Source organism: Ranitomeya imitator, chromosome 4 (genome assembly GCF_032444005.1).
Source record: "Ranitomeya imitator isolate aRanImi1 chromosome 4, aRanImi1.pri, whole genome shotgun sequence".
Taxonomy (NCBI): domain Eukaryota; kingdom Metazoa; phylum Chordata; class Amphibia; order Anura; family Dendrobatidae; genus Ranitomeya; species Ranitomeya imitator.
In genome coordinates, this window is record NC_091285.1 from 361,995,926 (window position 1) to 362,021,913 (window position 25,988).

Below are 25,988 nucleotides of genomic sequence, written 5' to 3' on the forward strand. Positions count from 1 at the left end.
CAATTTATCTCCTTCTTTATAAACAAGGGTATCCAAAAACTGGAGCTGAGAAGTAGAAGAGGTCAAAGTAAACTGTAATTCCACGTATACTCCATTAAGATAATGGTGAAACTCATTAAGTTCTGTCACATTACCATCCCAAATCAAAAAAAATGTTGTTCCTAAACCACCAGATCATAACACACCACTAAGCAATATTTTCGGGGTTCTCCATAGGCATATGAAAAATGCTATGAGAAAAAAAGAAAAAGAACATGCCCACAGAATGGGAACATTCGCAACAAGTGAAAGACATTAAACTAAATTATCAAATCCTTTTCTCTCTTGTAGTGCTCCTTTTCTCTTGCAGCGCTCCTATCTCTTGCAGCCCTCCTTTTCTCTTGCAGCGCTCCTCTCTCTTGCAGCGTTACTTCTCTCTTGCAGAGCTCCTTTTCTTTCTCTCGCAGCGCTCCTCTCTTTCAGCACTCCTTCTCTCTCTTGCAGCGCTCCTTCTCTCTTGCAGCGCGCCTTCTCTCTTGCAGCATTCCTCCTCTCTGTTGCAGCGGTACTTGTCTCTCTTGCAGTGCTCCTTTTCTTCATCTAAAATGGAAGAGAGTTGGAGGGCACCACTAAGCAATATTTTTGGGGTTCTCCATAGGCATATGAAAAATGCTATGAGAAAAAAAATAAAAAGAACATGCCCACAGAAGGGGAACATTCGCAACAAGTGAAAGACATTAAACTAAATTATCAAATCCAGAAAATAAATAATTTAACAAAACACAGCAACAACAGAGTTAAAAACATTTAAAAACCACCAAGGGTACATATACTAGTGATGCCTTAGTATAGAGGCAATGACAACCCACAAAACATCCCCTCAAAGCATAAAGGTAGATATGAAATGGCTCACAGAGAAAATATATTCGATAACAACAATATAGACATGCTTATTCACAGTACCATGTTAGAAATAAACAGAAAAGTTATCATACTTTTTCTGGTAATAAGAAACAGACAGACCCAAATACTTAGACCAAAAGATGTGTGAATCCTCAAGTCCTGAACAGATCCATGGTAGCTGAGACGAGAGGAAGTGTGGGATGAACGCCCACGCATATCGCCTCACTGAATGTGGCTTCTTCAGGGAAAGTAGCATGCTGTGTCCCAAAATAGTGAAGTATATATACAGCAATATCAATAGGTTAATTGATTAGTCACTTGTAAAGAGAGCCGGCCGGGAATGGAACACCGAGAAAGCACATGGTGGCTGCCATCTTGTCAGTGTCCGTCTATCATCAATAATCAATAAAGTCAGTTGACAGTCTAACCGCGTGTGCGCAGAGAGTGCCGCGTCGCACATGCGCAATAGTTCTGCGGTGTAAGTAACCCTCACAGCGCAGGCCCGAAGAAAAACAGCAGATGCGCTTGCGCCGTGGCTTAGCAACGCTGAGATCAAACAAAATGCAAGCCCGTAAGGTATTTAGTCGCGCATGCCTAGTTTTTCTGTAGAACCAGCAACGTTGGAAAAGTGAGTCCAAGAGATTAAATTGGGATTGCATATATATTTGAGTAGCCCGCATGACACATGGATTGTAAATTGAGAGCGAGACGCACAAAGAAAGTGCGCATGTGTGCAAGATATCAGACGTGAGAGTAGTATGCATCGGAAGTAATTCCAATACATACAATCACAACATGGCAAAAATTGAAAAAAGAATAAAAGAAAAATTAAATGAAAAAAATTATAAAAATTATAAAAATTAAAATAAGAATTGAAGGGGAAGAAAAACATATAGAAAAAGGTATGATAACTTTTCTGTTTATTTCTAACATGGTACTGTGAATAAGCATGTTTATATTGTTGTTATCGAATATATTTTCTCTGTGAGCCATTTCATATCTACCTTTATGCTTTGAGGGGATGTTTTGTGGGTTGTCATTGCCTCTATACTAAAGCATGACTAGCATATGTACCCTTGGTGGTTTATAAATGTTTTTAACACTGTTGTTGCTGTGTCTTGTTAAATTGTTTATGTTTTGGATTTGATAATAAAGTTTGTCTTTCACTTGTTGCCGGTGTTACTATTCTGTGGTATTTTTATTTTTTTTGCCTTTTCTATATCTCTCGCAGTGTTCTTTTTCTCTCTTTGAGCGCTCCTTTTCTCTCTCTTGCAGTGCTCCTTTTCTCTCTTGCAGCGCTCCTTTTCTCTCTTGCAGCGCTCCTTTTCTCTCTCTTGCAGTGCTCCTTTTCTCTCTCTTGCAGCGCTCCTCTCTCTTTCAGTGCTCCTTCTCTCTTGCAGCCCTCCTTTTCTCTCTTGCAGCGCTCCTTTTCTCTCTTGCAGCGCTCCTTTTCTCTCTTGCGGCGCTCCTTTTCTCTCTTGCGGCGCTCCTTTTCTCTCTTGCGGCGCTCCTTTTCTCTTTCAGTGCTCCTTCTCTCTTTCAGTGCTCCTTTTCTCTCTTCCAGTGCTCCTTTTCTCTCTTCCAGCGCTCCTTTTCTCTATTCCAGCGCTCCTTTTCTCTCTTGCAGCGCTCCTTCTCTCTCTTGCAGCGCTCCTTTTCGCTCTTGCAGCGCTCCTTTTCGCTCTTGCAGCGCTCCTTTTCGCTCTTGCAGCGCTCCTTTTCTCTCTTGCAGCGCTCCTGTTCTTTCTTGCATCGCTCCTTTTCTCTCTTGCGGCGCTCCTTTTCTCTCTTGCGGCGCTCCTTTTCTCTCTTGCGGCGCTCCTTTTCTCTTTCAGTGCGCCTTCTCTCTTTCAGTGCTCCTTTTCTCTCTTCCAGCGCTCCTTTTCTCTCTTCCAGCGCTCCTTTTCTCTCTTGCAGCGCTCCTTTTCTCTCTTGCAGCGCTCCTTTTCTCTCTTGCAGCGCTCCTTTTCTCTCTTGCAGCGCTCCTTTTCTCTCTTGCAGCGCTCCTTTTCTCTCTCTTGCAGCGCTCCTTTTCTCTCTCTTGCAGCGCTCCTTTTCTCTCTCTTGCAGCGCTCCTTTTCTCTCTTGCAGCGCTCCTTTTCTCTTTCTTGCAGTTCTCCTTTTCTCTTTCTTGCAGCTCTCCTTTTCTCTCTTTCTGCGCTCCTCTCTTGCTGCGCTCCTTCTCTCTTGCAGCTCTCCTTTTCTCTTTCTTGCAGCGCTCCTTTTCTCTTTCTTGCAGCGCTCCTTTTCTCTCTTGCTGCGCTCCTTTTCGCTCTTGCTGCGCTCCTTTTCACTCTTGCTGCGCTCCTTTTCGCTCTTGCAGCGCTCCTTTTCGCTCTTGCAGCGCTCCTTTTCGCTCTTGCAGTACTCCTTTTCGCTCTTGCAGCGCTCCTTTTCTCTCTTGCAGCGCTCCTTTTCGCTCTTGCAGTGCTCCTTTTCGCTCTTGCAGCGCTCCTTTTCGCTCTTGCAGTGCTCCTTTTCGCTCTTGCAGCACTCCTTTTCGCTCTTGCAGAGCTCCTGCTCTTTCCTACAGTGTTCAGTCTCTGCACAGACACATATGGTAATCAGGAAATTAAAAATGCCCGCCTGCTCCTCTACTTTTAACAGGTGCTGCTCACTAATACCTCCACTAGAGCATTGAGCTTGATGCCATTTAAAAACAATTTTTTTTTTAATGATACCAGGATCAAAGCTCTGGCTCTGATGTGATCTAGCTGCAATGCTTGTTTTAGGGTATGTGCACACGTCAGGATTTTTTCCTGACAAAATCCTGAGAATTCTGCCAGAAATTCGCGTTTGTTTTTCGCGCGGATTTCTCGCGGATTTTGCCCGTTTTTTGCGCGGAATTTTTGCGTTTTTTTTTTTTCCCCTGAATGTCATTTTTTCTATGGAATCCGCAAAAAATCCGCAAAAAGAATGAGCATGTCCGTTCTTTTTGCGGAATGCGTTTTTTTTGCGGAAAAAAAACGCTAACATCTGCACAAAAAATGCGGAATGCATTCTAAAAGATAGGATGCATAATGTTAGCGTTTTTTTACCGGATTTATAGCGTTTTTATTGCGAAATTCCGCAAAAAAAACGCTAAAAATCCGGACATGTGCACATACCCTTAATGTCAAAATCTTGTAATCGCCGTGCTGTCTGGTTGATTGTCTTCTTTGGAACTTTTTCGTTAAATGTAATATTTTTTTGTTACTTCTTGAAAAATCAATAAAGGTTTATGAAAATGTTGTGCTGCATTACAGGTACATTTGCTGTTATCAGCCTGATGATTGGCGGAGTTGCAATTCGATTAGCCCCAGATGACAAGTTTGATATTGTGGCAGAAAATGTCACGAACGCCACAGAGTTCTTTAACAAGATTGAAGCAAGAGATGCAATGCGGGTGAAAGTAGCTGTAGCCATCACTTTGCTTTCTGGTCTAATTCAGGTACCCTTCTGCTGCTCAGGTGTTTGAGCTGTACAATAATCAGCCACATTTTTAGCACTCATATAACCTCTTTAAAGGGGTTGTCCCACAAACAAAAGTGCTTAATCAATAGATAATGGAAAATTAATAGTTTTGCAATTCTAATGTTTTGGGAAAAAAAATATTGCTGTGTGGAGATGAACTTTTCATGGTGTCCATCATGTATCCTGTGTACCTGCCAGTACCCGACCATTTAGAGATGCCAAGGGAGGATAAGTAAATGTATTCTCCTGTGGCCACTGCCAGGGGCCCTACTAGCTTCAAATCCATCTGATATTACTTCTCTCTGGAACTTTGAGCTCTTCTCTATAAATCACTCTAGCTTAATGCAACCAGATTAGTGGCCAGACATATAACCTGGCAAAATGACTGATATTCCTTCCCACTGAGATCATTGAACTACACTGAGGGCCTTTCCTCATACTTAATGTATATGGTGTGATGACAAACTTTTTTTTTTGGTCAGGGAAGTTAAAAAAAAAAAAAAAAAAACCCCACTGGAATCGTGGAAATATTTTTTCCTCACTGTCCATGCAGTAAAATTCACATATTACCTATTACTCTATAGATGAGTACAATTATAGGCGTAACAATGGTGCATATTTGGTTTCTCTCAAGGTTTTCTTGCAATAAAATTCATTTTTTATTTAAAACAATTTGTTTTTGTCTTGCCATACATACTCTGAGTGCTATTACCTTTTATGTTTTCGTCTGCTGAGCTCTGTGTGAGGTTTTTGTTTTTTCTTCAGAACTAATTGATATGTTTTATTGATCTACAGTTAGGTCCATATATATTTGGACAGAGACAACATTTTTCTAATTTTGGTTATAGATATTACCACAATGAATTTTAAACAAAACAATTCAGATGCAGTTGAAGTTCAAACTTTCAGCTTTCATTTGAGGGTATCCACATTAAAATTGGATGAAGGGTTTAGGAGTTTTAGCTCCTTAACATGTGCCACCCTGTTTTTAAAGGGACCAAAAGTAATTGGACAAATTCAATAATTTTAAATAAAATGTTCATTTCTAGTACTTGGTTGAAAACCCTTTGTTGGCAATGACTGCCTGAAGTCTTGAACTCATGGACATCACCAGACGCTGTGTTTCCTCCTTTTTGATGCTCTGCCAGGCCTTCACTGCGGTTGTTTTCAGTTGCTGTTTGTTTGTGGGCCTTTCTGTCTGAAGTTTAGTCTTTAACAAGTGAAACGCATGCTCAATTGGGTTGAGATCAGGTGATTGACTTGGCCATTCAAGAATATTCCACTTCTTGGCTTTAATAAACTCCTGGTTTGCTTTAGCTTTGTTTTGGGTCATTGTCCATCTGTAGTATGAAACGACGACCAATCAGTTTGGCTGCATTTGGCTGGATCTGAGCACACAGTATGGCTCTGAATACCTCAGAATTCATTTGGCTGCTTCTGTCCTGTGTCACATCATCAATAAACACTAGTGACCCAGTGCCACTGGCAGCCATGCATGCCCAAGCCATCACACTGCCTCCGCCGTGTTTTACAGATGATGTGGTATGCTTTGGATCATGAGCTGTACCACGCCTTCGCCATACTTTTCTCTTTCCATCATTTTGGTAGAGGTTGATCTTGGTTTCATCTGTCCAAAGAATGTTCTTCCAGAACTTTGCTGGCTTTTTTAGATGTTTTTTAGCAAAGTCCAGTCTAGCCTTTTTATTCTTGATGCTTATGAGTGGCTTGCACCGTGCAGTGAACCCTTTGTATTTATTTTCATGCAGTCTTCTCTTTATGGTAGATTTGGATATTGATACGCCGACCTCCTGGAGAGTGTTGTCCACTTGGTTGGCTGATGTGAAGGGGTTTCTCTTCACCATGGAGATTATTCTGCGATCATCCACCACTGTTGTCTTCCGTGGGCGCTCAGGTCTTTTTGCATTAATGAGTTCACCAGTGCTTTCTTTCTTTCTCAGGATGTACCAAACTGTAGATGTTGCCACTCCTAATATTGTAGCAATTTCTCAGATGGGTTTTTTCTGTTTTCACAGCTTAAGGATAGCTTGTTTCACCTGCATGGAGAGCTCCTTTGACCGCATGTTTACTTCACAGCAAAACCTTCCAAATGCAAGCACCACACCTCAGATCAACTCCAGGCCTTTTATCTGCTTAATTGAGAATGACATAACGAAGGGATTGCTCACACCTGTCCATGAAATAGCCTTGGAGTCAATTGTCCAATTACTTTTGGTCCCTTTAAAAACAGGGTGGCACATGCTAAGGAGCGGAAACTCCTAAACCTGTCACCCAATTTTAATGTGAATACCCTCAAATGAAAGCTGAAAGTCTGAACTTTAACTGCATCTGAATTGTTTTGTTTAAAATTCATTGTGGTAATGTCTATAACCAAAATTAGAAAAATGTTGTCTCTGTCCAAATATATATGGACCTAACTGTATTTTATTAGTTTTGAGAGTCATGTGAATTTTTTTTTATTATTATTTGGATATTCGGTGTTGGATGATTTAAAAAAAAAAATCAATAATTCTGCCATTTGTATTTCTTTTATTCGCATTCCTAGTATGGTTGAAATAGTGCTTGATTCTTAGTGTTATTACATATGTGGTACCAGTTATGTATAATGCATGCTAGATGTTCCTTTAGATTGAGTGCATGAGAAGCGTGGTGAGCAAGCTGCTGACAGCAGGAGCCATACTTTGTATAGCAGTAGCCACCCGGTCAGCATGGCATTTGTTTCTGCCATGGACCGTTATAAGATGTGTAGATTTTCCTTACTGTTGCCTAAGGCCGGCGTCACACACAGCGTATGAAAATACGGTCCGTATATTACGGCCGTAATACGCTGAAAAGTCCCGAAAATAGTGGTCCGTAGCTCCTCCATAGGCAGGGTGTGTCACCGTTTTTTGCGCATGGCATCCTCCGTATGTAATCCGTATGGCAGCCGTACTGCGTGTTTTTATCGCAGGCTTGCCAAACCGACATACGCCTATACAAGGGATCCATGTGTTAAAAAAAAAATAAAAACATATATACTGTCTATATATATATATATATATATATATATATATATATATATATATATATATATATATATATATATATATATATATGTCAGTAGACACACACACATATATATATATATATATATATATATATATATATATATATATATATATATATATATATACAGTGGGGCAAAAAAGTATTTAGTCAGTCAGCAATAGTGCAAGTTCCACCACTTAAAAAGATGAGAGGCGTCTGTAATTTACATCATAGGTAGACCTCAACTATGGGAGACAAACTGAGAAAAAAAAAATCCAGAAAATCACATTGTCTGTTTTTTTAGCATTTTATTTGCATATTATGGTGGAAAATAAGTATTTGGTCAGAAACAAACAATCAAGATTTCTGGCTCTCACAGACCTGTAACGTCTTCTTTAAGAGTCTCCTCTTTCCTCCACTCATTACCTGTAGTAATGGCACCTGTTTAAACTTGTTATCAGTATAAAAAGACACCTGTGCACACCCTCAAACAGTCTGACTCCAAACTCCACTATGGTGAAGACCAAAGAGCTGTCAAAGGACACCAGAAACAAAATTGTAGCCCTGCACCAGGCTGGGAAGACTGAATCTGCAATAGCCAACCAGCTTGGAGTGAAGAAATCAACAGTGGGAGCAATAATTAGAAAATGGAAGACATACAAGACCACTGATAATCTCCCTCGATCTGGGGCTCCACGCAAAATCCCACCCCGTGGGGTCAGAATGATCACAAGAACGGTGAGCAAAAATCCCAGAACCACGCGGGGGGACCTAGTGAATGAACTGCAGAGAGCTGGGACCAATGTAACAAGGCCTACCATAAGTAACACACTACGCCACCATGGACTCAGATCCTGCAGTACCAGATGTGTCCCACTGCTTAAGCCAGTACATGTCCGGGCCCGTCTGAAGTTTGCTAGAGAGCATTTTGATGATCCAGAGGAGTTTTGGGAGAATGTCCTATGGTCTGATGAAACCAAACTGGAACTGTTTGGTAGAAACACAACTTGTCGTGTTTGGAGGAAAAAGAATACTGAGTTGCATCCATCAAACACCATACCTACTGTAAAGCATGGTGGTGGAAACATCATGCTTTGGGGCTGTTTCTCTGCAAAGGGGCCAGGACGACTGATCCGGGTACATGAAAGAATGAATGGGGCCATGTATCGTGAGATTTTGAGTGCAAACCTCCTTCCATCAGCAAGGGCATTGAAGATGAAACGTGGCTGGGTCTTTCAACATGACAATGATCCAAAGCACACCGCCAGGGCAACGAAGGAGTGGCTTCGTAAGAAGCATTTCAAGGTCCTGGTGTGGCCTAGCCAGTCTCCAGATCTCAACCCTATAGAAAACCTTTGGAGGGAGTTGAAAGTCCGTGTTGCCAAGCGAAAAGCCAAAAACATCACTGCTCTAGAAGAGATCTGCATGGAGGAATGGGCCAACATACCAACAACAGTGTGTGGCAACCTTGTGAAGACTTACAGAAAACGTTTGACCTCTGTCATTGCCAACAAAGGATATATTACAAAGTATCGAGATGAAATTTTGTTTCTGACCAAATACTTATTTTCCACCATAATATGCAAATAAAATGATAAAAAAACAGACAATGTGATTTTCTGGATTTTTTTTTCTCAGTTTGTCTCCCATAGTTGAGGTCTACCTATGATGTAAATTACAGACGCCTCTCATCTTTTTAAGTGGTGGAACTTGCACTATTGCTGACTGACTAAATACTTTTTTGCCCCACTGTATATATATATATATTATTCCTTCATACAGCGCGAGATAGCAAAAAGCCGGTAATTCAATTACCGGCTTTTGCTTTCTCCTTCCTAAACCCGACATGATATGAGACATGGTTTACATACAGTAAACCATCTCATATCACCATTTTTTTTGCATAATCCACACTACTAATGTTAGTAGTGTGTATCTGCAAAATTTGGCCGTTCTAGCTCTTAAAATAAAGGGTTAAATGGCGGAAAAAATTGGCGTGGGCTCCCGCGCAATTTTCTCCGCCAGAGTAGTAAAGCCAGTGACTGAGGGCAGATATTAATAGCCTGGAGAGGGTCCATGGTTATTGGCCCCCCCCTGGCTAAAAACACCTGCCCCCAGCCACCCCAGAAAAGGCACATCTGGAAGATGCGCCTATTCTGGCACTTGGCCACTCTCTTCCCATTCCCGTGTAGCGGTGGGATATGGGGTAATGAAGGGATAATGCCACCTTGCTATTGTAAGGTGACATTAAGCCTAATTAATAATGGAGAGGCGTCAATTATGACACCTATCCATTATTAATCCAATTGAATGAAAGGGTTAAAAAAAAACACACACACATTATTAAAAATTATTTTAATGAAATAAAAACAAAGGTTGTTGTAATATTTTATTTAACGCCCAATCCAATCACTGAAGACCCTCGTTCTGTAAAAGAAAAAACATAATAAACCAACAATATACTTACCTTCCGCAGATCTGTAAAGTCCAACGATGTAAATCCTTCTGAAGGGGTTAAAACATTTTGCAGCAAGGAGTTCCGCTAATGCAGGCTGCTCCTTGCTGCAAAACCCCGGGGAATGAAGCTAAATATAGGTCAATGATCTATATTTAGCTTCATTTGCGGTGAGGCGCCCTCTGCTGGCTGTTCATAGATCGTGGGAACTTTCCTACTTTACTGATCAGTAAAATACGGCAGATAGGAGCAGGGGCATAGAGAATAATTGTGCCGTATTTTTTGCGAGTTTTACGGACGTAGTTTCTGCGCTCTTACGTCCGTAAAACTTGCAAGTGTGACGCCGGCCTTACTGTTCTGACCCATTGAGGCATAGAATCCACAAGACCTCTGCAGGTGGCCTGTGGTACCTTTCACCAAGATATTGGCAACAGATAATTATCAGTTGTGAGGTGGGGCCTCATTAGAGCGCAATTATTTTTCCAGCACATCTTACAGATGCTCGATTTATATTGATATCTGGAGAATTTGGTGGTCAGGACACCACCGTGAACTCTTTATGTTTGTCAAACCATTCTTGAACATTTTTTGCAGTATGGCAGAACTCATTATCTCAGTGAAAGAGGTTACTGTCATCAGGTAATAATACCATTTACATGAAATGGTATTAATGGGATGCAATAATGTTCGTGACATCTATAGTGGAGGCAATAATTTTTTGATCCCTTGCTGATTTTGTAAGTTTGCCCTCTGACTAAGACATGAACAGTCTATAATTTTAAGGGTAGGTTAATTTGAACATTGAGAGATAGAATATCAAGAATAAAATCCAAAAAAATCACATTGTATAAATTCTATAAAATTTATTTGCATTTTGCAGTGAGAAATAAGTATTTGATCCCTCTGACAAACAAGACTTAATACTTGGTGGCAAAATCCTTGTTGACAAGCAAGTCAGACTTTTTTTGTAGTTGATGATGAGGTTTGCACACGTCAGGAGGAATTTTGGCCCACTCCTCTTTGCAGATCATCTCTAAATCATTAAGATTTTGAGGCTGTCGCTTGGCAACTTGGATCTTCTACTCTCTATATAAGTTTTCTATGGTATTAAGGTCCGGAGACTGGCTAAGCCACTCCATGACCATAATGTGCTTATTTTTGAGACACTCCTTTGTTGCCTTGGCTGTATGTTTTGGGTCATTGTCTTTCTGGAAGATCCAGCCACGACCCATTTTTAATGTCCTGGCGGAGGGAAGGAGGTTGTCACTCAGGATTTTACTGTACATGGCTCCATCCATTCTCCCATTGATGCGGTGAAGTAGTCCTGTGCCTTTAGCAGAGCAAAATCCCCAAACATAATGTTTCCACCTCCATGCTTGACAGTGGGGATGGTGTTCTTTGGGTCATTGGCAGGATTTCTCTTTCTCCAAAAACGATGAGTTCAGTTGATGCCAAAGACCTAAATTTATGTCTCATTTGACCATGGCACCTTCTCCCAATCACTTACTGAATCATCCAGGTGTTCATTGGCAAACTTCAGACAGGCCTGCAAATGTGCCTTCTTGAGCAGGGCGACCTTACGGGCACTGCAGGATTTTAAACCTGTACGTGTAATGTATTAGCAATGGTTTTCTTTGTTACTGTGGTCCTAGCTGCTTTGAGATCATTAACAAGTTCCCCCCATGTAGTTTTAGGCTGATCTTTCACCTTCTGTTATACAAGGCAATTCAGTATCACAATGGACATGGAGGTCAGAGCACATACAGTGATCTGACAATAACCCAAAATAATAGAACGAGCTCTGAGACGTGGGAACTCTGCAGACCGCAATCCCTGATCCTCTCCAAACACAACTAGAGGCAGCCGTGGATTGCGCCTAACGCTACCTATGCAACTCGGCACAGCCTGAGAAACTAACTAGCCTGAAGATAGAAAAAATAAGCCTACCTTGCCTCAGAGAAATACCCCAAAGGAAAAGGCAGCCCCCCACATATAATGACAGTGAGTAAGATGAAAAGACAAACGTAGGGATGAAATAGATTCAGCAAAGTGAGGCCCGATATTCTAGACAGAACGAGGATAGGAAAGATAACTTTGCGGTCTACACAAAACCCTAAAGAAAACCACGCAAAGGGGCAAAAAGACCCTCCGTACCGAACTAACGGCACGGAGGTACACCCTTTGCGTCCCAGAGCTTCCAGCAAAACAAATAGACAAGCTGGACAGAAAAAATAGCAACAAATAGCAAAGAAGCACTTAGCTATGCAGAGCAGCAGGCCACAGGAATGATCCAGAGAAACACAAGTCCAACACTGGAACATTGACAGGAAGCATGAATCAAAGCATTAGGTGGGGTTAAGTAGAGAAGCACCTAACGACCTCACCAGATCACCTGAGGAAGGAAACTCAGAAGCAGCAGTACCAGTTTCCTCCACAAACGGAAGCTCCCAGAGAGAATCAGCCGAAGTACCACTTGTGACCACAGGAGGGAGCTCCGCCACAGAATTCACAACAGTACCCCCCCCTTGAGGAGGGGTCACCGAACCCTCACCAGAGCCCCCAGGCCGACCAGGATGAGCCACATGAAAGGCACGAACAAGATCGGGAGCATGGACATCAGAGGCAAAAACCCAGGAATTATCCTCCTGAGCATAACCTTTCCATTTAACCAGATACTGGTGTTTCCGTCTTGAAACACGAGAATCCAAAATCTTCTCCACAATATACTCCAATTCCCCCTCCACCAAAACCGGAGCAGGAGGGTCAACAGATGGAACCATAGGTGCCACGTATCTCCGCAATAATGACCTATGGAAGACGTTATGTATGAAAAAAGAATCTGGGAGGGTCAGATGAAAAGACACAGGATTAATAACCTCAGAAATCCTATAAGGACCAATGAAACGAGGTTTAAACTTCGGAGAGGAAACCTTCATAGGAATATGACGAGAAGATAACCAAACCAGATCCCCAACACGAAGTCGGGGACCCACACGGCGTCTGCGATTAGCGAAACGTTGAGCCTTCTCCTGGGACAAGGTCAAATTGTTCACTACATGAGTCCAAATCTGCTGCAACCTGTCCACCACAGTATCCACACCAGGACAGTCCGAAGACTCAACCTGTCCTGAAGAGAAACGAGGATGGAACCCAGAATTGCAGAAAAATGGCGAAACCAAGGTAGCCGAGCTAGCCCGATTATTAAGGGCGAACTTAGCGAAAGGCAAAAAGGACACCCAGTCATCCTGATCGGCAGAAACAAAGCATCTCAGATAGGTTTCCAAGGTCTGATTGGTTCGTTCGGTCTGGCCATTAGTCTGAGGATGAAAAGCCGAGGAAAAAGACAAGTCAATGCCCATCCTACCACAAAAGGCTCGCCAAAACCTCGAAACAAACTGGGAACCTCTGTCAGAAACGATATTCTCTGGAATGCCATGCAAAGGAACCACATGCTGGAAGAACAATGGCACCAAATCAGAGGAGGAAGGCAACTTGGACAAGGGTACCAGATGGACCATCTTAGAAAAGCGATCACAGACCACCCAAATGACTGACATCTTTTGAGAGACGGGAAGATCTGAAATAAAATCCATAGAGATATGTGTCCAAGGTCTCTTCGGGACCGGCAAGGGCAAAAGCAACCCACTTGCACGAGAACAGCAGGGCTTAGCCCGAGCACAAATCCCACAGGACTGCACAAAAGAACGCACATCCTGCGACAGAGACGGCCACCAAAAGGATCTAGCCACTAACTCTCTGGTACCAAAGATTCCAGGATGACCAGCCAACACCGAACAATGAACCTCAGAGATCACTTTATTTGTCCACCTATCCGGGACAAACAGTTTCTCCGCTGGACAACGATCAGGTTTATTAGCCTGAAATTTTTGCAGCACCCGCCGCAAATCAGGGGAGATGGCAGACACAATTACTCCTTCCTTGAGGATACCCGCCGGCTCAGATAAACCCGGAGAGTCGGGCACAAAACTCCTAGACAGAGCATCCGCCTTCACATTTTTAGAGCCCGGAAGGTACGAAATCACAAAGTCAAAACGGGCGAAAAACAGCGACCAACGAGCCTGTCTAGGATTCAAACGCTTAGCAGACTCGAGATAAGTCAGGTTCTTATGATCAGTCAATACCACCACGCGATGCTTAGCTCCTTCAAGCCAATGACGCCACTCCTCGAATGCCCACTTCATGGCCAGCAACTCTCGGTTGCCCACATCATAATTCCGCTCAGCAGGCGAAAACTTCCTGGAAAGAAAAGCGCATGGTTTCATCACTGAGCAATCAGAACCTCTCTGCGACAAAACAGCCCCTGCTCCAATCTCAGAAGCATCAACCTCGACCTGGAACGGAAGAGAAACATCAGGTTGACACAACACAGGGGCAGAAGAAAAACGACGCTTCAACTCTTGAAAAGCTTCCACAGCAGCAGAAGACCAATTGACCAAATCAGCACCCTTCTTGGTCAAATCGGTCAATGGTTTGGCAATACTAGAAAAATTGCAGATGAAGCGACGATAAAAATTAGCAAAGCCCAGGAACTTTTGCAGACTTTTCAGAGATGTCGGCTGAGTCCAATCATGGATGGCTTGGACCTTAACAGGATCCATCTCGATAGTAGAAGGGGAAAAGATGAACCCCAAAAATGAAACCTTCTGCACACCAAAGAGACACTTTGATCCCTTCACAAACAAAGAGTTAGCACGTAGGACCTGAAAAACCGTTCTGACCTGTTTCACATGAGACTCCCAATCATCCGAGAAGATCAAAATGTCATCCAAGTACACAATCAGGAATTTATCCAGGTACTCTCGGAAGATGTCATGCATAAAGGACTGAAACACTGATGGAGCATTGGCAAGTCCGAATGGCATCACTAGATACTCAAAATGACCCTCGGGCGTATTAAATGCAGTTTTCCATTCATCGCCTCGCCTGATTCGCACCAGATTATACGCACCACGAAGATCAATCTTGGTGAACCAACTAGCCCCCTTAATCCGAGCAAACAAATCAGATAACAAAGGCAAGGGGTACTGAAATTTAACAGTGATCTTATTAAGAAGGCGATAATCTATACAAGGTCTCAGCGAACCATCCTTTTTGGCTACAAAAAAGAACCCTGCTCCTAATGGCGACGATGACGGGCGAATATGCCCCTTCTGCAGGGATTCCTTCACATAACTGCGCATAGCGGTGTGCTCAGGCACGGATAAATTAAACAGTCGACCTTTTGGGAATTTACCACCAGGAATCAAATTGATAGCACAATCACAATCCCTATGCGGAGGTAGGGCATCGGACTTGGGCTCATCAAATACATCCCGGTAATCAGGCAAGAACTCTGGAACCTCAGAAGGGGTGGATGACGAAATTGACAAAAATGGAACATCACCATGTACCCCCTGACAACCCCAGCTGGACACCGACATGGATTTCCAATCCAATACTGGATTATGGGCTTGTAGCCATGGCAACCCCAACACGACCACATCATGCAGATTATGCAACACCAGAAAGCGAATATCCTCCTGATGTGCAGGAGCCATGCACATGGTCAGCTGGGTCCAGTATTGAGGCTTATTCTTGGCCAAAGGCGTAGCATCAATACCTCTCAATGGAATAGGACACTGCAAGGGCTCCAAGAAAAACCCACAACGCTTAGCATATTCCAAGTCCATCAAAATCAGAGCAGCGCCTGAATCCACAAACGCCATGACAGAATATGATGACAAAGAGCAGATCAAGGTAACAGACAGAAGAAATTTTGACTGTACCGTACCAATGGTGGCAGACCTAGCGAACCGCTTAGTGCGCTTAGGACAATCAGAGATGGCATGAGTGGAATCACCACAGTAGAAACACAGCCCATTCAGACGTCTGTGTTCTTGCCGTTCAACTCTGGTCAAAGTCCTATCGCACTGCATAGGCTCAGGTTTAAGCTCAGGTAATACCGCCAAATGGTGCACAGATTTACGCTCACGCAAGCGTCGACCGATCTGAATAGCCAAAGACATAGACTCATTCAAACAAGCAGGCATAGGAAATCCCACCATGACATCCTTAAGGGCTTCAGAGAGACCCTTTCTGAACATAGCTGCCAGCGCAGATTCATTCCATTGAGTGAGCACTGACCATTTTCTAAATTTCTGGCAATATACCTCTATCTCATCCTGACCCTGACAAAGAGCCAGCAAATTCTTTTCTGCCTGATCCACTGAATTAGGCTCATCGTACAGCAATCCGAGCGCCAGGAAAAACGCATTGATATTACTCAATGCAGGATCTCCTGGCGCAAGAGAAAATGCCCAGTCCTGAGGGTCGCCGCGCAAAAAAGAAATGATAATCAAAACCTGTTGAACTGGATCACCAGAGGAACGAGGTTTCAAGGCCAGAAATAACTTACAATTATTTTTGAAACTCAGAAACTTAGTTCTATCTCCAAAAAACAAATCAGGAATAGGAATTCTTGGTTCTAACATAGATTTCTGATCAATAGTGTCTTGAATCTTTTGTACTCTTGCCGAGAGCTGATCCACAAATGAAGACAGACTTCTAATGTCCATCGCTACACCTGTGTACTGAACCACCCAAATGTCTAGGGGAAAAAAAAAGACAAAACACAAAGCCAAGAAAAAAAAATGGTCTCAGAACTTCTTTTTCCCTCTATTGAGAATCATTAGTACTTTTGGCTTCCTGTACTGTTATACGAGGCAATTCAGTATCACAATGGACATGGAGGTCAGAGCACATACAGTGATCTGACAATAACCCAAAATAATAGAACGAGCTCTGAGACGTGGGAACTCTGCAGACCGCAATCCCTGATCCTCTCCAAGCACAACTAGAGGCAGCTGTGGATTGCGCCTAAAGCTCCCTATGCAACTCGGCACAGCCTGAGAAACTAACTAGCCTGAAGATAGAAAAAATAAGCCTACCTTGCCTCAGAGAAATACCCCAAAGGAAAAGGCAGCCCCCCACATATAATGACAGTGAGTAAGATGAAAAGACAAACGTAGGGATGAAATAGATTCAGCAAAGTGAGGCCCGATATTCTAGACAGAACGAGGATAGGAAAGATAACTTTGCGGTCTACACAAAACCCTAAAGAAAACCACGCAAAGGGGCAAAAAGACCCTCCGTACCGAACTAACGGCACGGAGGTACACCCTTTGCGTCCCAGAGCTTCCAGCAAAACAAATAGACAAGCTGGACAGAAAAAATAGCAACAAATAGCAAAGAAGCACTTAGCTATGCAGAGCAGCAGGCCACAGGAATGATCCAGAGAAACACAAGTCCAACACTGGAACATTGACAGGAAGCATGAATCAAAGCATTAGGTGGGGTTAAGTAGAGAAGCACCTAACGACCTCACCAGATCACCTGAGGAAGGAAACTCAGAAGCAGCAGTACCAGTTTCCTCCACAAACGGAAGCTCCCAGAGAGAATCAGCCGAAGTACCACTTGTGACCACAGGAGGGAGCTCCGCCACAGAATTCACAACAACCTTCCTCATGAACAACAATTCCCCACGAGGTGAGATTTTGCATCGTGTCTCAGATCAATGTCGATTGACAGTCATTTTGTATTTCTTCCTTTGTTTTACTATTGCCCCAACAGTTGTCTCCTTCTCACCCATTGTCTCACGTATGGGTTTTGAAGCCTATTACAGCTTTGTGCAAGTCTATTATCTTGTCCTTGACATCCTTATACAGTTCTTTGGACTTGCCCATGTTGTAGAGGTTACAGTCTGACTGGTTAGTTGAGTCTGTGTACAGGAGTCTTTTATAAAGGTGATAAAGGTGGTATGTAAGACAGCTGTCTTTAATGCAGGTAACGAGTTGATTAGGATCGTCTAACCGGTCTGTAGGAGCCAGAACTCTTAATGGTTGGTAGGGGATCAAATACTTATTTCTCACTGCAAAATGTAAATACATTTATATGATTTATACAATGTGATTTTGCCAGTGGGCAAACGTACAAAATCAACAAGGGATCAAATAAGTATTTCCTTCACTGTACATGGATAATGGACCCAAGGTTTCCTAGCAGAGCATTGCCTCTGTGAATTTGCTGTCTTCACATAGTGCATCCTTGTGTCATCTCTTCCCCAGATTTGCAATACACAGACACTGATTTCCACATGATGTAAAAGAAAGCCTAACTCGTCACACTAGAACACCTTTTTCCATTATTGCAAGTTCATTTCTCATACTGAATGACCAATATAACTGGTTTGAGAAGTTAACAGGAGCAGCATGGGCTCTCAAGCTCAACAGGGCACACTCATCTGCTGAAGGGTGCAATGCCCTGTATTTTCTGACACTTTTCTAATATAACCAGCATTAACTTTTTCAGCAATTTGTGGTACGGTAGTTGTTGTATGGGATCTGACAAAAGTGGCTAATTGCTCACATAATGGTATTCACTGCATTGGTCCGTGGCTTTAAAGGGAATCTGTCAGCAGGCTTTTGCTACCTCATCTTAGAGCAGCCTGGTGTAAGCAAAGAGAATATGAATCCAATGATGTATCACTTACTGGGTGCAGCTGTTCTGACACAATCAGGGTTTTTAGATTTAGCAAAGAAGCAGAGCTGAAAAGCTAACCCCGCCCACACCAGGCTCTCTATGTACAGTTTCTATAGACAGTGAGCTGCCTATCACAGGAGGGGGCGTGTCAGACCAGGTCTCACAATTGCATAGCAAAAACATGCGTACAGTTTCCATTTAATGTTACAGCTGGTCCGCGTACATTACAATATCCATTGTATGGTTTATGTTTAAATATTGTTTAAATCAATTTATATTTTAAAATCAGCACTGTTCTTTCTATCCTCTGATGGTAATTTTGTCTTTTAGGAGTTTTGCATTTTTAGAAAAGTGGACCCCAGCCGATCAAATAGTTGTAGAAAACAAAAATATCTTACTCCCCCTCCCTTGGTCCAGCACCGACTCCTTGAATCACTAGCTCCCGCCAATCACTAAACGCTAATGACTGCACAAGCTCAGTGATTGGCTACATAGGTGATGCGCGCTTTAGTCATAACGTCACTGCTGCAGCAAAAACAGACACCGGAAGCAACAGTTGGGAAGTCAGCGCTGACTGAGGGAGTTTGAGTATTTTCCCTACTTGAGTGTGTTTTTTTTTTATTTTTTTTTTTATACTAATAACTGGCTGCTTCTAAAAGTGGAACACCCCTTAAAGGTATAGATATACAATGATTGACTGTTGCCCATTTATATGTACAGTGGGTATGGAAAGTATTCAGACCCCTTAAAATTTCTCACTCTTTGTTTCATTGCAGCCATTTTGGTAAATTCGAAAAAGTTCATTTTTGACTGAAAAAAAAACAGAAATGTCGACATATTTGCAAAATTAATAAAAAAGAACTGAAATATCACATGGTCATAAGTATTCAGATTTAAGTCACATGTTGTTCATTTCCTTGTGATCCTCCTTGAGATGGTTCTACTCCTTCATTAGAGGCCAGCTGAGTTTAATTAAACTTTTTGGACTTGATTTGGAAAGGCACACACCTGTCTATATAAGAACTCACAGCTCATAGTGCATGTCAGACCAAATGAGGATCATAAGGTAAAAGGAACTGGCCAAGGAGCTCATACACAGAATTGTGGCAAGGCACAGATCTGGCCAAGGTTACAACAGAATTTCTGCAGTGCTCAAGGTTCCTAAGAGCAGAGTGGCCTCCATAATACTTAAATGGAAGAAGTTTGGGATTACCAGAAGTCTTCCTAGACCTGGTCGTCCAGCCAAATTGAGCAATCATGGGAGAAGAGCCTTGGTGAGAGAGGAAAAGAAGAAACCCAAGATCACTGTGGCTGAGCTCCAGAGATGCAGTAGGGAGATGGGAGAAAGTCAACTATCACTGCAGCCCTCCACCAGTCGGGCCTTTATAGCAGAGTGGCCCGACGGAAGCTTCTCCTCAGTGCAAGACATATGAAAGCCCACATAGAGTTTGCTAAAAACACACAAATGACTCCCAGACCATGAGAAATAAGATTCTATGGTCTCATGAGATGAAGATAGACCTTTTTGGTGATAATTCTAAGCGGTATGTATGGAGAAAAACGGGCACTGCTCATCACTTGCCCAATACAATCCCAACAGTGAAACATGGTGGTGGCAGCAGCATGCTATGGGGGTGTTTTTCAGCTGAAGGGCAGGATGGCTGGTTGTCATTGAAAGAAAACATCAATGCGGCAAAGTACAGAGATACCCTGGATGAAAACCTCTTCCAGAGTGCTCTGGACCTAAGAATTGGCCGAAGGTTCACCTTCCAACAAGACAATGACCCTAAGCACACAGCTAAAATAACAAAGGAGTGGCTTCAGAACAACTCTATGACCATTCTTGACTGGCCCAGCCAGAGCCCTGACCTAAACCCAATTGAGCATCTCTGCAGACACTGAAAATGGTTGTCCACCAACGTTCACCATCCAACCTGACGGAACTGGAGAGGATCTGCAAGGAAGAATGGCAGAGGATCCCCCAAATCCAGGTGTGAAAAACTTGCTGCATCATTCCCAAGAAGACTCATGGCTGTACTAGCTCAAAAGGATGCTTCTACTCAATACTGAGCAAAGGGTCTCAATACATATGACATTTGATATTTCAGTTTTCCATTTTTATTAAATTTGTGAAAATTTCTAGTGCAGAGTGTATATTAGGCTAAGTACACACGTTGCAGAATTGCCGCGGAAATTTCCGCGGCAATTCTGCGCCTCCTGCCGCGGGTATATCGCATGCGGAAATGGCATGCATATTCCTGCAGAAAACTAGCGTTTTGCAAGCATAATTAGCTTGCAGAATGCTAGCGTTTTCCAAGCGATCTGTAGCATCGCTTGGAAAACTGATTGACAGGTTGGTCACACTTGTCAAACAGCGTTTGACAAGTGTGACCAACTTTTTACTATTGATGCAGCCTATGCCGTATCAATAGTAAAAGATAGAACATTAAAAATAATTAATAAAATTAAAAAATGGTTATACTCACCTACCGCATACAGCCTATCTCCTCAGCGGCTTCCGTTCCTATAGATGGTGTGTGTGCAGGACCTTCGATGACGTCGCGGTCATATGACCGCGACGTCATCGCTGTCATGTGACCGCGACGTCATCGCAGGTCCTTCACACACACCATCTACAGGAACGAAAGCGGCCGCGTGCAGCGCTTAGGGGCAGGAAGACTCCTGGGCCATCAGAGGGTGAGTATATCACGATTTTTTTATTTTAATTCTTTTTTTTTAACAATTATATGGTGCCCAGTCCGTGGAGGAGTCTCCTCTCCTCCACCCTGGGTACCAACCGCACGTGATCTGCTTACTTCCCGCATGGTGGACATAGCCACATGCGGGAAATAAGCAGATCAATGCATTCCTAGGTGTGCGGAATCCCCGCGATCTTTTCTTTTCCGCTGCGGAAAAATACTCAGTATGTGCACAACATTTGCGGAATGCATTCTAATTAATAGGATGCTTAATGTTAGCGTTTTTTTCGCGGTTTTATAGCGTTTTTATAGCGGAAAAACTGCAAAAAAAAAACCGCAAAAAATCTGCTGCGTGTGCACATAGCCTTAATGAGAAAAAAATGAACTTTTTTTTAATTTACCAAATGGCTGCAATGAAACAGAGTGAAAAATGTAAAGGGATCTGAATACTTTCCGTTCCCACTGTATGTGTTAAAAAAAAACTCTTAACAAAAAGTAAAAATAAAACCATAGATCTCCTCAAGGTTACTAAACAGCAGCCTGTATCGCCTTCGGTCCCGCAATATTGCAGTGAGCATTGTAGGACACATAGATTGGAATTTCTGCACCATCCACGTCAGGCCTGATGCACCCCCAGCAGACTGCCTGGAATACCTCTCAGAGCAAGGCACCATGGCTCTGCCTAGCATCGTAAGTCATGAAAGTAGCACAAGGTCCATCTTATTAAGCATTTATTGAAGCCAATATTCCAATCCAAATGTACATTAAAAACTATAGTCACCATTACATTTTGAATACACTTTCTGTTTTTAGTTTTGGTGAAATCATAGTCTAAGACTAGAAACAAAAAGTGTTTCCAACATTTTGCCTTCAATAAACGTGGAGCTGGACCAGAACGGCCCTCCATTCTTTCTGAAAGATGGAGTCCTGGTGAGTGACCTCTGTAATATTCATATGGTCCAGTAGGATATGTGACAACAGCTGCTGTCTTTCAGGTATTTAAGGGTATGTTTCCACGTTCAGTATTTGCTGCGGATTGGATGCTACGTACAGCCGCAGCGTCCAATCCGCAGCGTCCAGATGTTACAGCATAGTGGATGCGCACATGCGGCGCGTCTTTATAGACTGCAGCATGTCAATTTATCTTGCGGAGACTCTCAGTCTCCGCAAGATAAATATCACAATTTATGTATAGGACACGGTGATTTCACATGTGTTCAATGAACACATGCGGAATCACCACACGTACAAAAGCCGGCAGCGCTTTGGACGGAACGGGTATCTGCTATGTCCAAAGCACTGCCTTTAGGGAACATGGAAACATACCCATATAGTATTCTGTAACTTGTAATAACACAAGGAAATTCAATAGTAGAATCACTGCATCATAAATGAACTATTAAAATTGTTTCACCATAGAAAATGTGACTATATAGGCCATGTACTGATATGCCTTATGTTTTCTGCAAGCTGATCTTAGGCATACTTAGATTTGGCTTCGTAGCCATCTATCTGACTGAACCTTTGGTACGAGGATTCACAACAGCAGCAGCAGTTCATGTCTTCATATCTCAGCTGAAATACCTCTTGGGAATAAAAATTTCACGTTACAACGGACCTCTAGCAGTCATATATGTAAGTTGTGTTTCATCTTATTCTGTACTGTGATATGGTGTTATTGTATTCTGCCATTTATAGTTCATGATGCAGAATTACTGTGAGGAAACACAGTGTGTGCAGTGCATACACACTAGAGAGGGAGAAGACTGTGTACCTAAGAAGACTGTGCTTACCGTGCGCTCACTCCAGAGGGGGAGGGAAGGAGAGAGTAGCATGCTGAAGGGGTGGTTTGAAGATACACATACAAGGACCTGAGGGGCACGTGACAAGAGCGGGAAGGTCCTAAAGACCAGAACTAGCAACCGGGCGTACTGGGGGGGCACAAGGCTGAGAATAAGAGCCTGCAAAGCCGGGAGCGGGGTCAGACAAGCCAAGGTCATTAATAGAAGGACAACGCAGGACAAAAGGAATAAGACAAAAACGTAGTTAGGTGTTAAGCCGGAGTCAATTAATCATAGAACCAAACAACGAAGTACAGAATCAACAAGCAATAGCAAAGTGGGGGGTAGACTGGATCAGCAACAGGAAATATTCACGCAGAGCAGACACAAGTCAGAAACCTACAAATCACCAGGGTAAACTTAACTCAGCCGACAAGGACTCGAGCTAACCAAGGCTATAAAAAGCCCTCCCAGAACCAGAAAGAGGCCACAAATAATTAACCCCTGGCACGTCAGTCCGAAAACTACCATAGGATCATGACAATCACATTGTATTTTGTTGGGTATAGATTACAGCTTGGGGAATACCTTTTAGTATTGTGACTTTGTGTGTTGTTTTCCTACAATTTTATAGTATTGGAATTTTAGTATTAGGATTTTGGTCTCCTTTTATCTGATACTTAAAATATTTAGCTAAACAGTAATATCAAAATGCAACTAAAAAGTTACAGTTTAACGCATAAGGCTACTTTCACACTAGCGTCGGTACGGGGCCGTCACCATTCAACTTTGCAGGATGCGTTTTTACTCCAAAACGACGCATTGCGACGTACGTCAAAAAACGCTAGTGTGAAAGTAGCCTCAGCTATCCATTTCCGGCAGGCCTCAAGAAACACTCCAGATGGTGTAGAACCCCATTCCTTCTGCATTGCAGCCACCCAAAGCTCTTTAAATCTCTGCTGGAGATGCAATTTGAAAAGGAGCACAGTGCCCCATATTGGGTGTGGATGCTGGACCTCTATCATTTATTTGCTCTGCCTCCAAAACAAATACTCCAGCACTTTTATCTATGATCTCAAGGTTCATCCCACGGTCCATCTCACGGTCCATAATGAACATCAAGAAAGACCTTTTGCTCCATTTTATTATGGTTGTGAGAATCTCGATCCCAAGCAAATGGAAAATTTCTTCATAGTATGCAGTGGAGGAGGTTTTGCACGAAATATAGAGAGCCAGGGAGCTTATAGCAACTGATAAGATACTCAGCATTTTTTAAGACATTTCATCTTTGGACGGAAGGGCTTTGCATCCTGGCTTAATTTGGGCAGTAGAGCAGTATCTATTCTGCATTGCAGGCACCGCATTAATCTTTTCCTTACGCACTCTTCCACTCCCTCATTTTCCCTTTTAGGCCGGTGTCACAGTCTGTGCCTGCATCGGAAGACCTGGCCCTACCGCCAAGTCTCCTGACCTAACATGACATGCCTTTGAAGCAGTTAGCTCAGATATGGAGACTTGGCGGTTAGGCCAGCTCTTGCGATTCAAGCACAGTTCGCAAACGCAGATCTTGTGAAACCGGACTAGTTTCTTTTTTTTTTTTGCATCTTTTTTATAGTATTTCCATGTTCATCATTTTTTAAATTAAGACATTCTCAGCATCACTAGCTATAATTTCTATATTTAATTCTTGTTTAAATTGAATGTGATTTGTTTTTTCGTGACACATTGTACTTTGTTAGCATAAAATTTTATTTTTTTTGTGTGAAAATATCTTGAAATTTGATGAAACTTTGGAAAAATTTACAATTTTCAATCTTTTAATGCTGATATCCTTAAACCAGATAGTCATAACATACAAAATAGTTAATGGAGCGCCCCCAGACACAGGGCCGCGGGTTACTCGGTACCGGTCCTCTCTTTCTCGGTTCTAGGGTTGTCACGGTGGCTGGACCCGGTCCGTGACCCTGCTAAGGGGCGTCCAATGAAAGGGGTGATGAAAGTCGGCCAATGTTTCGTGACGCCACCTGTGGTATTCGGTCAGGGTGACCGACGCTGCCTGGGGTCCACTGGGGTGATGTAATGGCAGCTAGATGGTATACCTTCCCACAGGTGAAGTATATCCCCAGGGCTTCCCAGTAGTGTAGGTGGCGATGATGTGAGGCGCAGTTAATAACGAAGACACGGTTGCAGTCTCTTTACCTTTTACTGAAGACTTCGGGATCCACAATCCAGAGCACTGCTAACAGGGCTGGCTGAGACCGGCCGGTCCGAAGGCACATCCAGAGTTCCCTTTGCAGGTGGAAATCAGTGCCTACCACTAGCGCCTGTGTGTTGTAGTTCTTCCCTGCTGAGCATTCTGGATAGTCCTCACAACTTTCGTGTTCGTTCTTTCTCTCTCTCTCTCCGTCCCCCAAGTTTATCTGGATAGGACGCACCCGTTTGATGGGAAGGCTCGGAGCTATTCTGGGACCCTAGAGACGCCCCTCTCCACGCTTGCCCCCTATGTCTTCTTAGGTGATGTATGGTAGACAGCCAACCTATAATCAACTGTCCTGCCGTTATTTGAAGTAATGCTTGGAGTCAGTTACTTCCTCGGTGTTCCGGCCACCAGCTACGCGCCTCAGTAGGATGTTGCCGTTCACGGGGCACGACTCCTACTGGCTCTCCTTTGTGCTTTGATCTCGTTTCTCACTTCTCCACAATATCCTTCTCTTTGTGTCCTTTCTTAGGATGCCGCCGCAAGGTAGTGCAGGCGCGGCTCCGTCACTTTCTACTCTTTCTGCTAGGTCCCTGCCAGGAACCCACTCCTGACAGGTCCTCACTGGAGCTCTCCCAGGCTGCGTTCTGTCCTAACTTCCTATCTGACCCCCAGTTTTACCAGAGTGTGAGGAGTGGCCTAATACATAGTACCTTTTGCTCCCCCTGGTGGCCGGAGTGTGAAGTGTAATGTGTGACTGTGATACCTGGTCAAGTGAACTCCTTTAGTGCAATCAGACATAACATCATTCCCCTTAGTGGCAGAGCGACATTACTGCAACGACCAGGACTCTGGGGCGCTGCATTAATAAATAACCTTTCCCATATTTATACTTTGTCAGCATCATTTTTGAAACATCCTTTCATTTTGTTTGCATT

At 43.1% G+C, this 25,988-nt stretch overlaps 1 protein-coding gene across 1 annotated transcript in view; it reads left to right on the forward strand.

Moving 5' to 3' along the window:
- SLC26A5 (solute carrier family 26 member 5) overlaps positions 1 to 25,988 on the forward strand; it is a 142,160-nt gene that overhangs the window by 25,466 nt on the left and 90,706 nt on the right. Inside the window, exons 5-6 of the mRNA XM_069765112.1 lie at positions 4,128 to 4,312; positions 22,543 to 22,707. Of these exons, the coding sequence (XP_069621213.1) occupies positions 4,128 to 4,312; positions 22,543 to 22,707 (350 nt within the window). The remainder of the gene's footprint in view (positions 1 to 4,127; positions 4,313 to 22,542; positions 22,708 to 25,988) is intronic.